General features: G+C 38.7%; 1 protein-coding gene across 11 annotated transcripts in view; it reads left to right on the top strand.

Annotated features, from left to right (window-relative positions):
• TTLL5 (tubulin tyrosine ligase like 5) overlaps positions 1-14,084 on the top strand; it is a 305,934-nt gene that overhangs the window by 72,717 nt on the left and 219,133 nt on the right. For 8 of the 11 annotated variants that reach the window (XM_079908860.1, XM_079908862.1, XM_079908861.1 and 5 more), the window contains 5 exons: positions 849-910; positions 2,080-2,174; positions 4,948-4,989; positions 12,830-12,943; positions 13,219-13,310. In XM_079908860.1, coding sequence (XP_079764986.1) covers positions 849-910; positions 2,080-2,174; positions 4,948-4,989; positions 12,830-12,943; positions 13,219-13,310 — 405 coding nt within the window. The remainder of the gene's footprint in view (positions 1-848; positions 911-2,079; positions 2,175-4,947; positions 4,990-12,829; positions 12,944-13,218; positions 13,311-14,084) is intronic. The other 3 variants (XM_079908866.1, XM_079908864.1, XM_079908863.1) reach the window with 1 other exon arrangement.

The following is a 14,084-nucleotide window of genomic DNA, read 5'->3' as shown; positions in this document are numbered from 1 at the left end:
TTTGTAGGGTGGGCGTTTGGCTTAACCCCAGTAGTAAGGTGTAGCGCTGGATAATACAGATGCTTCAGATGTTGTGCTACACTTTGGTTAAGTCAGCGTTTTGCAGATTTCCCAGCAATGTACATTATACAATGTTAGAGAGCCCCAGGATAAGGCATTGGGTCAGCAGCCAGAGGACTCTGGTTTCTGCAGGAACACCTCAACTCCAAAGCCAGTATGGCATCACTGCCATAGGGATGCCCCCTGCTTTCGGACCATGTTGTTTCTGTTTCCATGTGGGTTCCTGCTGCATCATCTGGTGATATTTTGGTATAACTTGTATTTTTTTTTTTTTTTGGCCTTCATTTGCAAGCCTGCAAGCTTAAGAAGATGGATTTAGAATGGAAAATGAAGCCTTAAAAAATGTACAGAGATAGCCCAAGTTTCTTCTCTTGCATGTCAATGTGATTTGACTATCACAGCAGTAAAAAAAAAAAAATTGAACGATGGGCACACTCATCAAAGAGCATATTAAAAATCTGAACCTCTCAAATCCACAGTGATAGTGAAGCAGTGTTATGACCTGTGCAAAGTTTGAATTGCACAATACCTTCTGGAATAAAAAGATTGCATGTCAGGGGATAAGCGCCTTAGATCTGGGCCTGCCTTGCAGAGGATGAGTTTGATGCCAGGCTTTTATTTCTAGAATTTTTGCCCAGATGTTTTTTTTTCCCCCATGCATTTGATGTGCTTTATGTGTATCTCCTCATTGACATTTGGTAGCTTTGCTGTATTAAGGCCTATTAGGGGCAGCTATTCTGTTAACCTATAAAATTATTGATTGCTCTTTTCTTTCTTTGTTCTGTTAGTGATGCACCTCTGGACCTAAAGATTAAAGCCAGTATGATTTCAGATATGTTCACTGTTGTAGGTGAGTAGTAGTGTTTTCTGAAAACTCATATAAAAGTTAAGCAGTGCATCCATTTTGTCAGGTTCTGTAGGTGTTGCCAACTGGCAGTTTCTCAGCCATGCTAAATGTTTTGTACTAAAAAATGATATTTTCAGGGAAGTGTTTATATGTTTCTATTCCCCCTGGCTCCATCCTGCCCTGAGGCTGAACCACAACTAGGGCTGAGACCTAATTCCTGGGGCACAGGAATTAGGAACTGAGGAAGAGAATTAAGCAAAGATCTGGAGAAAATATATTTTTCTCTGAGCTGAGATAGTGAAACCCACTGAAGAGGCTTTGTTACGAAGGAGACTGGCTGTGTTTCTGCTAGGCAGTCTCTACTGGTGTCGGCGCTCTTCTGTAGTGGTTGTAACTGAAGCAGCCAAGGAAGCAATCCCTTTCTGAGTAGATAAGCCAGAACTTTGAGATGGAGATGGGCAGCCAGGTGGGTATGTTTTGGGTTTGGAGTTGTTGTTGTCTTAAGTACTCTAAAAAGACATGATAAAATACACTTGAAATGAACTGACACTTGGTGTACCAGCAAATGCTGTAAAACTTTGCTACCGTGTTCTCCTTAGATGAGAATTTGCTTCCTTTTAGGAAATAAGTGAAATTGGCCGAAGCTTAATTTCTTAAGCAATGGGTAATCTACAAAGCCCATTTTGGAAGCTGCCAATAGACCACCTTTAGCAGTTCCAGAAGTGGATCCTATAACAGGACAAGACCCCTCACTTGCTTCTGGGTTCTCCTGGTAAACAACATTATTTTCCAGTCACCACCCAGGAAGCCACTTTGAAATAACTTGTCTTTATTAACCACTGTGTGTTTTTAAGTGGTGGTTTGCACTTTTACTCTGAAGTTCATCAGAAGTCTACATCTCTTCTTCCATCAGTATCACATTTCAGCCCCCCAGCTCCCCGAGGAAGGCTGGTTTATCTGCATATATTCCTTACTTGTTTGCTGCAGTTGTGGTGGTTCGAAGTTCAAGTGGAGTATGTGTATGGGAGAGTCATGCCTAAACCTCCTGAGGATGGATCTCTGTAACGTTTATGACAGTGAAACTGAGTTTGTCCATCTAAAGGAAAGGTGCAGCTAAATCTGCTAATTTCTTAGAAAATGGCAGGCTGTAATATTTCCCATTCCCCATTCAGGGTTTGTATGTCAAGATCCTGCCCAGCGGGCCTCAACCCGGCCAATTTATCCCACCTTTGAGTCTTCCAGGCGAAACCCTTTCCAGAAACCTCAGGTAAGCAAATTCAGCAACAGGAAGCCCCAAGGAAGCTTATTGCAAAGTGGCAGCTGTTGTCAAGGAGTGAGCAGAAGCACTATGATTATAAGGTCACTTACAGCCGGAGAACTGGGGGACCATTCTAGACAGGAGGCAGTTATATTCAGCCACAGCTAATAGCTTATGCTTTTAATGCTGTCAAACCAACTTACTCTCTGCTTTTTTCTTTCTTTTCTTTTGGCTTCTTTTTTCATTGTCTTTTCCTTTTTTCTTTTTCTCTCTTTTTAAAAATCACTTTCTGTTTTCTCAAATTGATATGCTCATAAACGAGGCACAGAGAGGGAATCTACAAATTCCTCATCATTACTCTGTTGTATTCTTTTTTTTTTTTTAAATTAATTTATTTATTTTTCGCTGCTTGGGTCTTTGTTGCTGTGTGTGGGCTTTCTCTAGTTGCAGTGAGTGGGGGCTACTCTTCGTGGTGGTGTGCAGGCTTCTCATTGTGGTGGCTTCTCTTGTTGCATAGTACGGGCTCTAGGCACGTAGGCTTCAGTAGTTGTGGCTCGCAGACTTCAGTAGTTACGGCTCGTGGGCTCTAGAGTGCAGGCTCAGTAGCTGTGGCTCACGGGCTTAGTTGCTCTGAGGCATGTGGGATCTTCCCGGGCCAGGGCTCGAACCCGTGTCCCCCGCCTTGGCAGGCGGATTCTTAACCACTGCTCCACCAGGGAAGCCCTGCTGCATTCTTTTTGATCTTCAGACTAGCTTCGCAGAGAAGATGCTCAGTTGAAATAGTATCTTCTCTACATGTGAGTCTCTTCACAGGGACCCTCAATGATCATGAGGTGTAGATTGAAGTTAAATGAGATAAGTGCCTGCAGAAAACTGTGCATGGGTGTCTGAAACATCATCTGACCCAGTGTGGCGCCAGTCTGTGTACTCTGCATTTTTGTTCCAGTTAAACCAATCAGCTCATCATTCTGCCTACCTATTCCATCATCTGATCAGTCCCCGCCCATCTAGACCCTGGCTAGTTTCCACTTGTGTTTCTTTGCCTCTAGCGTTTCTTCCTATCCAAAAGGTCCACTTTCCTCCTGTCTTCCCATCTGGATTGATTACCTCACCTGCTCAGAAGTTTGGAGATCGTTTCTTATTAAATCCATTCCACTCTGTCATGACCTTTTCTTTTCATTGCATCATTATTTACTGGTTCTTTATTGCATTGTTTTGCATTCATTGACTTGTTGCCTTTAAATTGTCCAGTACTCCTCTGCTAGATTGTAAGCTCTTTGAGGGCAGAAACAGCTGCTGCTTCTCCCTGTCCCTCCCCTTTCCCTTACTTCGCCCCTCCTATGTTCCCCCTACCGCCACTTTAGCCCTCCACCTCTCCCTTTTTTCCTCCCACTTCTCTTCCTTTTGCTCGCTGGTCCCGTGTAGATTACTGCTACTTCTGTTCGCTAAGCTTATGTACCATTATTTATTCACATAACTTTTCATTAGAACAGGGTTTACAAACTCAGATGCCTCTAGGGGCTTCAGAGAGACAATGTGAAAGGGTAACTAGGGCCAGGTATGAGACATCTAAGAGTGCTGTGACTGCAGTAAACTGGGCAGTGCATGCTTCCTAGCAAAAGGGCAGCTCTTTTACTTACGTGCTCTGGCTGATCATTGCCATGCGTGAGTGTGGGCCAAGTGTTGTTAGATCTTCCTACTGTCAAGAGAAATCAGAAATCTTATTTTAAAATACTGGCAACAAGAGTTCAGTTTAAAAACTAATACTTTGCAGATGAAACATAGCATGTCCTTGAGCTGGATTCAGTTTATTGGTTGCCTGTGACCTCTTGCCTTAGAATTATTCCCTATTAGCATTAGTGCTGTGGTGTGGAACAGGGTGAACTATATTTTAAGGGATATTATCTTAGATTAGAAGTGAAACCAGGCAACAGGGTTGTACTTGATCAGTACATCACAGATCAAAGGGTTTTCTTTAATTTTTTTTTTAAATTGCTTTACAAAGGTGTCTTAGTTTCTGCTTTATAACAGTGAATCAGCTATACATATACATGTATCCCCATATCTCCTCCCTCTTGCGTCTCTCTCCCACCCTCCCTATCCCACCCCTCTAAGTGGTCACAAAGCACCAAGCTGGTAGAGGGTTAACCTAGGCGTACTAGGAAAACTGAATTTAGGCAATCGCGTTCCTTTGCAAATTGTTTTCTGCAGTATCTGTGGCAAGAGCCACAGGACTGTGTATAAAGGATTACGAATGTTTCTGTGCATCATTGACAGTTTCTGCAAGTTCCACTCTAGGAGTAGCTGTATGTCAATCTTGGATGAATTGATCCCTTTTCTTAGCTCGCCTGTCAGCTTTTACTGGTGACTCTTTGCACGTAGTGGAGACTCTATTCACTGTTTGTTCTGCATACTGGTGGGTGATGGCATGACTTCATCCATGAGCAGTCCACAGGACACTTACTTAAAGGCTAAAGAAGCTATAGATTACATGTACTGTGTGAGACCATTTTATCAGGTAGAATAGTTAACTTCAGGATCTTCAGTACGTGACAGTAGGATTGAGTTCTCAGTGGTGAGAAGGTGAAACTGGAATGGTTATACCGCAGGAGAATGCAGTGTGAACGATAATAAATGCTCTAATCTTTTAAGAGCAAAATATAGGGCTTTGGCTTTTGCTGTCTGCTTGAAGATTATTTTTGTCACCATAGATGTAGGAGTTGGAAAATACAGGCATGTTAGGAAAAGATAAGGCTTTATTCCATTTTTCTGTCTTTTATAGCGTCCAGTATCTGCACAGTTTCAGTCCTCAAGCACCAAACAGGTAAGTTCTGGATCGTTTGGAGATTTCATTCAAAGTTTTATCTCCATTCCCCAAATGAGAAGCCATTTAGCTTCACTGTTTCACAGTACATATTTCATGCACCTGCTTTTTGAACAGTTTAATAATGTAAAATAGAATAAGTGAAAGTGAATGCACAGAGATCTTTTTGGATGTAGTATATAAGAGTAGAGGTTGCAGGAATTTATGAATCCTCTTTTTCTGATGGTGATTATGCTGTGACAGAGGCAGTTGAATTTAAATGATGAACAGAGTTTAGAGGCATATCTATTGTTCTGACCAAAATATTCCAGGAAAGAAATATTGTAGTGCACAAGTAACCTTTCATTTGTGCAGACATCTTATGAAACATACCCTTGTCGGTAGCTTAATATTGGAAATGTTTTCACATTGGGTATTGGGCTGTGTTTGAGTTTTTTAACAGATGACTTTTCTTACATGTAGTAATTTGCAGTTTTATGAATCTTAGAAACTCTGCCATATTTGCTGTCTCAGATGCTACGTTTAAAATAAAGACAAAATATGTTATCTCAGTCTCTTAATGATCAGCATTTGTCCTCTTTCTATTCTTGTTAGCAGTATGTGAAATAAACTGTCACTTTCTTCTGTGCAGATTTTTTTTAACATCTTTTGAAGTGATAGGATTTGATGCTTTGATATGAGTGATGTAGATGTTCTCATTTATAAGTGTGTCACTTGCAATTATTAGTTCTTTAGTAAAAAGCCCCAGTATATTTATTTTGGCATTTGTAGATAGTGTTTCTGGTAAGCTGGAAGCTGGAATTATAACTTTCTTAGCTACTGTTTTTGATAAAGTGATTTACATGGTTTATATGAATCAAAGAAATGAAAAAAAGACTCACTGGCTGTGTTGTCTAGTATTTGGTAACTGATTAGTATGGTTTTGTAACACAAGTTTTGTTGTTTAGTTGGTAGAATTCAAAACTCTGTAATAGTGTTTTGTATTCAGCAGGTACCTAAGTGTGCAAGCTGCTCTCTGTGGCAAACAAAAACCAAGGCTGTTGCCTTCAAAGAGCTTGCACTCTAAATACCTCTTGACCTAACCTATTTAAGGAGAACATTAAAGTACTGTTTCGTAGCCTTCTGAATTTGACTCCAAAGAGGTGTCTTTGATGTGGAAATCTAATCTTAATGTCCCATTACTCATTTTAATTCTATTCCACCTAGCTCCATTGCTTGAATTGCCATAAGTTGCGGATAACCTGTGGACGAGCAAGGCCTCTCTTTAGTGGTTATTTATTTCAACACTGCTCACATGACACAAAGGCTTTCTGGCTTTATTCAGCCAACCTTAAACATATTGAATTCTTCGACTCTTACTGTCCTTTGCAATGTTCTACCTTGTCCCTATCTTTCTATTAATGAAGCGCTCTCAAATCCACAGTAGTTTCATCAGAGCTAAGTGAGAAAAGAGAAGAAACTTTCTGCTCAGGCCATTTAGACCGTGTAAGCTTTTCTTTTTCTGGTGGTGTCAGATTGTGAAGTCACAGTTTTTTGCTTGTTGTCTGATGATTCTCTTTCTACATTTCTCCCTTCCCTTGAATACCTATGGTTCAACATTTTTCACGCCCCAGAAATTACATTTCAGTGTTCAAGCAGGTGATATGGTTTTGTGGGAAGAATGAGGACTTTGAAGTCAGATAGACCTGGGTTCAAATTTGAACTCTGCCAGTAACTGTTAGACCTTGGGCATGTTCCCTTACGTCTCAGGCTCACTTCCCACATCTGTCAAATGAGGATAGTAATACGTACATGGAGTTATGCTGAGAAAGGAATGATCAAAAGTAGGTAAAATATTGGGGATACTTTTGGACACATAGTTTACCCTCAGAAGATTTAGTCTCCTTCATACTTTTGAGTACTGTTTTTTGTTTTGTTTTGTTTTGTTTTGTTTGCGGTTCGCGGGCCCCTCACTGTTGTGGCCTCTCCCGTTGCGGAGCACAGGCTCTGGATGCGCAGGCTTAGCGGCCATGGCTCATGGGCCCAGCAGCTCCGCGGCATGTGGGATCCTCCCTGACCGGGGCACGAACCCGTGTCCCCTGCAGCAGCAGGCGGACTCTCAACCACTGTGCCACCAGAGAAGCCCTTGAGTACTGTTTTGATTTCCCTTTTTGCATTGTCAGTATCTGGTGTTATTTTGATATTCATTTATCTATAGTCATGTCTTTTCACATTTACTGTCATCAACAAATGCAAATCAACCCAATTAAATAAATAATTAATTAATTATTCATCCTCCCAGACATCAATACAGATTCTAAATAATGCTTAATCTGTACCTGATCACTTCCCAACTTGATTCACTGCTTCTTATCTTATCCTACAGTTGCATCTTTTAACTGTGTTCAGCTTTTGTTGGTATATTTTATTTATTATATCATGATGCTAAGTCCTGATTGGAAATATAATTTAAAATAAAAACTATATGAAGTTTTCACAAATGCTTCTCTAAAATCCAAAGACATTAAATATATTTGCTCTATTCCCCCTTTTTGTTATTTTGTCCTAAATATCAAAATTATAAAGCATATTTTAAAATAAATAAGCAGTCTCTGTACTACTATTCTTTATGAGCCCATTAAACTTTAAATGTTTATGGATTTTTTTCTTTTAATATTTGTTCCATTATTTTACTAGGGATTCAAGTTAGACTCACCAGGCGGTAATCGCCAGAAGCATACTTCTTAAATTTTTGAAGATTGGTGTCTCATTTTTTTTTTTTTTCCTAATCCTCTGGTACCTCCTTAGTTCTTCATGATTTTTCAAACATAATTGTAAGTGGTTTTGGTAAATTTTTTTGTTTTTAAAGCCAGTTCTGTTAATAGCAAGATGCATGTCTCTCAGACCTGCTGACTTACATTTAGTACAGATTTTCAGATGCTGCATATCTTTTTTTTACTGTAACACAAACCTACTTACTTGCTTTTTTTTTTTCCCCTAATTTCAAAGTCGTATACTTCCGGTTATCATTATATGTAAGCCTTCTCTATTAGCCATTTTTGGTCTGTTTCCACCCAGATTTATTCATATGTGGTTTTTTTGTTCATTTTCTTTTCTTTGATAGAACTGATTCATTTTGCTTTTTAAACTTGACTTTTTATTTTCTGAGTGGCAAGATGCATCACATATAAATTGAGCTATTGCTAGTCCATGTATTTTTAACACAGAATTCTAAACTTTGTAAAGTTGCATTGGGAGGCTTTTTATTCTTTGTATGTGTTCTCTGTCAAGCAGATTTTTTTTTGCCCCTCAATTTTGATATCTTTGAGGATACCTCACCGTTTTTTTTCATATTCTACCTCTTGTCCAGTTCTCCTTACTGGTACTTGCCAGCTTTCTTTAGGGTGAGAACCATTTTTCTGATTCAACACCTGTTTCTTACTGCTGTGAGTGGGGGCAGGTGATTCCCTGTCTCAATAATTTCACATTCTCAGCCAGTTCTTCCCTAGCAATGAAGGTTAGATGCATATTGCTTTCTTCTCTGGGTATATTTCTGAGTCCTACGTTGTACTAATTATAATTTAACAACTTTGATGCATGTTGCATGGTAGAATTTTTACTGAGACAGTTTAAAGTCTATCTGAGAACCCAGTAGTTTAAATCTTGTGTAACTAGCCAGGGGCAATGGTTCCCTTTAAGTTTAGAGGAGCTTTATTTCCTTAGTGTATTTAGTCAATCCATTGGAGTATGTGGATGTATTCTATCCACTACCCAGAGAACATAGCTGAGCTGATGTGCCCAAAGTCAAAACCACAGAATGGCTTGTATTTGAACTGCTTTGCTCTTGACAGTCCTGATGGCCTTTCAAATCATTCTGATTCCTTTTTTTCTTTTGCTTTGCTTTTAATTTCCAAGTATCTCCTTGGCACTCATAAGCATTTCTGGTTTTTTTCTTTTTTTTTTTTAATTATTATACCATCTTCTCCCCTTTTCCCTCTGCTTTTTCTCTCATCTGTGTCTATAATTCATTTGTTAAGAGTTCATTTCATTAATAAATATTGGTAGGTTTCAACCAGTGGTCTAGGATAGTAATGCTTTGTTGTTCCTGTATAAATACATTCCTGTATAAACCAGTACAGCAGATATTATGTAGATTTAAAAAATTCTCTCGTCTCAAATTTATTGAAAAGCTGAGATTGGCAAAATATTTTTGACTTTCTAGTCTGATTATTTTCCACTGGCTTCCCCAAAGACACAGGAAACCTGGGTGGATTTTAGAGAGGCATTTGAGATACCTAGACTTCGAGAGCTACAACTTTTCCTATTTTTCTCCCTCTCAACCTTCTTAATAGTTGACATTGAAGTAAATAGGTGAAGAGATTAAAGGAGTTTCTAGCCACATTTTTTTTTCTCTTTTGGAGTAGCATTGACCTTTTCTTTGCGCTCTGGCGGTATTTGTGGCAATAAAAGAATAAAACAGTCGGTTTATGGGAGTTAACAGCTGAAGCATTCATCTAACAAGCACCATTACCCCTTCCTTTTCTAACCTCCCAAAAGCCCCAGCCAGCAGCACCTGCTTAAACTCCTACCCACCCCACCCAAATAGCCCTCATGTAGGCACACAGTGGCTAGAGTTAGGACTGTGGACTGTGAGTAACAAAAGAGTGGTTGTGAATGTATGTAGGAGACAACTCTTTAAAAATGACTGGGAGAGTTTTGGAGAGCTAATTCATTGTTTGGGGGAGCAGGTTTAGATGAATAGAGGAAGATTGCAACATCATTATAATAGTCTCAATCTCTGGAAGCCAGGAATATCATGAAGCAGTTCCACAAAGATGAAAATTAGGTCCTAGAAAAGCAAAAAAAAAAAAAAAAAAGTTAAAAAGATAAGAACGAAAAGTAAACAATAAATAAGCAAACAGAAAAAACCCCTAACAATGAAAAAACAGATAAGAGACTGAACCAACAAATACAAAACAAAAGGACAAAAAAAAAGGAAAATAATTTTTTAAAAATTGGATGTGCTCATTAGATGTTATTCAGTAGTGACTTGATCCATGTTCTTATAAATATGACCATTCCTTAAAACTATTCCTATAGGTAATAACTATTTCTTAAAATATTTTTTCTTATTAACCTGGTAATACAGTTAATCAGCATCTTAAAATAACATTCTTTCTATTCTAAGATGCTTAATCTTTATTTTTATTACATCATTAAAATGAGTGCTTACTTCATATTGTCTTCTTTCACAATTTCAGAGGACTTCAAGATATTCTTAAATAGTGTGAAGTGATAAGGCAGCTTGACTTTGGAGGATTTACTGCCAGTGGCTTTCTGATCAAAGCCATGCTGTCACATGTGAGGTAGATAAGTCTTTTTAGCAAACAATAAGTAGTGTGTGAAGATGACAGAAGTCCTCAAAACATCCATTTAATATTTTGGCTTTTCCAAGTTATATGCTAAATAAGAAGTCACACTTTAAAAATTTTTTTAAATGATTCTATTACTTATATTGATTCCCTTCTTAAATCTTAAACATTCTTCTTGATTTCCAACATGTGCTGTATAATGTATTTCCAGAGATCAGAAGGGAGTTAAATTTTTTCCCAAAATCCTCCGCAAAGTTTAATTCTAACCATGGTTGATCTATGTGTCAGCACATTATTCATTTACTTATTTGTTCAAAAAACATTTATTGATCTCCTACTCCATCCCAAGTACTGTTCTAGATGCTGAAGATACCACAGGAAAAGTTAAAGAGATAAAAGTTCCTACCTTCACTTGGTGCTTGTATCTGCTCATTTCGTGGTTTTTCTTCCATGGAGTTTCCTATCAGAAAATCTGTGTTTTATAACTCCATGCTAACTTTGAAGATTAGTATATATTGGTCTCCCTTGTGTCCAAAGGTAAAGCCATTCATGGTTGTTTATGTACAGGTGTGCATTAGTCTGCGTGGGCAGCCATAGCAAAATACCATAGACTGGGTGACTTAAACCACAGAAACTTATTTCTCACAGCTCTGGAGGCTGGGAAATCCAAGATCAAGGTGCTGGCAAGGTAGGTTTTGTTCTGAGGCCTCTTCTTTTGGCTTGTAGGTGGTCACCATCTTGCTGTGTGCTCACATGACCTCCTTGTGCTTGCTCAGGCAGAGAGAAAGAGAGAGAGAACAAGCTCTCTGGTGGCTCTTCTTTTTTTTTTTTTTTAAATTAATTTATTTATTTTTGGCTGCGTTTGGTCTTCGTTGCTGCATGCAGTCTTTCTCTAGTTGTGGCGAGCGGGGGCTACTCTGTTGCAGTGCACAGTCTTCTCAGTGCAGTGGCTTCTCTTGTTGTGGAGCACGGGCTCTAGGCCAGTGGGCTTCAGTAGTTGCGGCATGTGGGCTCAGTAGTTGTGGCTCGCGGGTTCTAGGGCACAGGCTCAGTAATTGTGGCGCATGGGCTTAGTTGCTCCGCAGCATGTGGGATCTTCCCAGACCAGGGCTCGAACCTGCATCCCCTGCCTTGGCAGGCGGATTCTTAACCACTGCACCACCAGGGAAACCTGGTGGCTCTTCTTTAAAGGCTATTAATCCCATCAGACCAGGGCCTCACCCTCATGTCCTCATCTGACTCTTATTACTTCCCAAAAGCCCCATCTCCACATACTGTCACATTGTGGGGGTTAGGGCTTCAACGTAGGAATTTTGGGGCAACACAAACATTTAGTCCATAACAATGAGTATTGCTGAAAATGTCAAAAGTTAGTTGTCAAAAAGCCTTTCCATAGACTGTGTATACAAAAAGAAAAATAAACAATGGTTCCTGATGGTAGGACTTCTTCTGTCTGGTCAGAGTTACTTCCAGGACTCTAGAGAGACAAATTATACCCCCATTTCTTGGATTATTCCTTATTCTTTGTAGTTGGCAGATTTATTTGCCTTATTTTTTCAGTCATCTTTTTCAATAATAGTGTGTCTTCATGCTTCATACTATTTGATTTCCTTTGTTACCTTTGTATTTCTCTGCTCTCATAACATCAAAATCTCTTAAAAGTTTTGTTCTCCAACAGCCTTCCTGATCATCATTCAGAAGCTGAAGTAGCCAGATCATCTTTGGGGATCCATAAGGAACATGACCCACTTGGCTGCCTCCTTGGAGTACCCAAGGCAGTCATCCTAGATCCAGTGTCTTGTAGTCTAGCAACTACAGTGTTTCTCAAGTTGTAGCCTTTTGCTCACAGCTCTCTTCTGTGTCACTGATAACTTTCATCCTAATATTTCCCCCTCAGGTTCTAAAACATCCCACTGTCCAACTTTTTCATCTGTGACATAATAGATTGCTCCTGTTTCTCGGTCTTTTTTTTTTTTAATTTTATTTATTTATTTATTTTTATTTTTTGGCTGCGTCGGGTCTTCATTGTGTGTTTTTCTGTTTTATGTCTTACTTTTCCTAACTTTACTTCCCCAGTGCTGAAAAGAATATAGTTACTTACTGAAATAAATACATATTTAATCTTATGTTGAGGTTATTTTCAGATTTTTTTCCCATATCTTTCAAACTATTAAATGTATTCTAAAACCAAGATTAGGAATAAGTTACTAGCTTACAAAGCCACGTGGACATCTTTCTTTCTTTTTTTAATTTGTATCTCTCTTAACCCATAGTGTTTTCCTACTATTCTATTTTCTCTTCTTTTCTTTGAGTTTACTGGCTTTCATCTATTTCCCAGGGTTTCAGGCTAAGAGGTCAATTACAGAAAATGGGCTTTGGATTTGAGCTTATACATGTTATGAAACATAATGGTGTTGAGGGACTGACTAGAGGGAAATGAAGAAAGGTGATGAAAAGATATTTTTGTTTTTCTTTTTTCTTCTCCTTAGCGTTGCCGTCCACTCTCTGCCAGTGACGCGGAAATGAAAAACCTTGTGGGCTCAGCGCGGGAGAAGGTGCCGGCGAAGTTAGGTGGTTCTGTGCTTGGTCTGTCAATGGAGGAGGTAAAGATAACTCTATTTCAGGCCTTTACGGGTTAACATAGGCTTCAGTGAAAATTAGTGAGTGATTCGTAATATTCATGACCAACTCATATCTTATACTGAACATGGGAGAAATAGCTTCTCAAAAAAACAGCATCTTAAATGGAATTAATTTCTTCCTTCATGCTTCTTTTGTATTCTCGGTTCATAACTCTCTTCCTCTGTCCTATTACCACATGGATTACAGTTTTTAAAATAGGTACTCATTTTATTTTATTTTCTCTTCCTCCGTGTAGATCAAAGTTTTACGGAGGGTGAAGGAAGAGAATGATCGGAGAGGTGGATTTATTCGCATATTCCCTACATCAGAGACATGGGAAATATATGGGTGAGGTGACTACCTTTTTTTTAAATCTGTACTTCAGGTCAAGAGAATTGGATTAATTGTGACACAGTATCATCACTGCTCTCCACATGGTGCCTTTCTTACATTTTTTTGTTTATTTATTTATGACAGTATGAATATTACCCAACCCTGCATTATTCCTCCCTTTTTTCTAGTTCCCTTCCTTCTTCCTAACTGCCCCCTAACCCAGGGTTAGACACTGTCCTAAATTTTGTGATTATCATTACCTTGATTTGAAAAAAAAAAAATTGGTTTATCATCTATATGTGTGCTTAAACAATAAATTACTTATTTTTAATCATCTTTGAGATCAAGTTTACATGCAGCAGCATCCATTTTAAGTTTGATGATGAATTTTGACAAATACAGACATCAGTTTAATCACCACAATTAAGATATAGAACATTCCATTACCTCCAGATGTCCTCTCATGCCCCTTCACTGTGAGTCCCCCCATTACTGTGAGCCTCAAACATCTACTGACTTGCTTTATATCACTATAGTTTTTCTAGAATTTTATATAATAGAATCATACATTATATATTTTTTGATGTCTGGATTCTTTTGTTTGGCATAATGTTTTTGAGAATTATCCGTGTTGTTGTGTGAAACAGTAGTAGTTCATTCCTGACTATTGTTATGTACTATTTCATTGTATGAATATAGCACCATTTGTTTATCCATTCACCTGTGTGGAATATTTGGATTGTGTCCAGTTTTGGGCTGTTCTGAAGAAAGCTGCTATTATGAACATTT

The sequence above is a fragment of the Stenella coeruleoalba genome, assembly GCF_951394435.1.
Source record: "Stenella coeruleoalba genome assembly, chromosome: 2".
In the NCBI taxonomy this organism is placed as follows: domain Eukaryota; kingdom Metazoa; phylum Chordata; class Mammalia; order Artiodactyla; family Delphinidae; genus Stenella; species Stenella coeruleoalba.
Note: the sequence above shows the minus strand (reverse complement) of the source record. Positions and strands in the feature narration are given on the sequence as shown.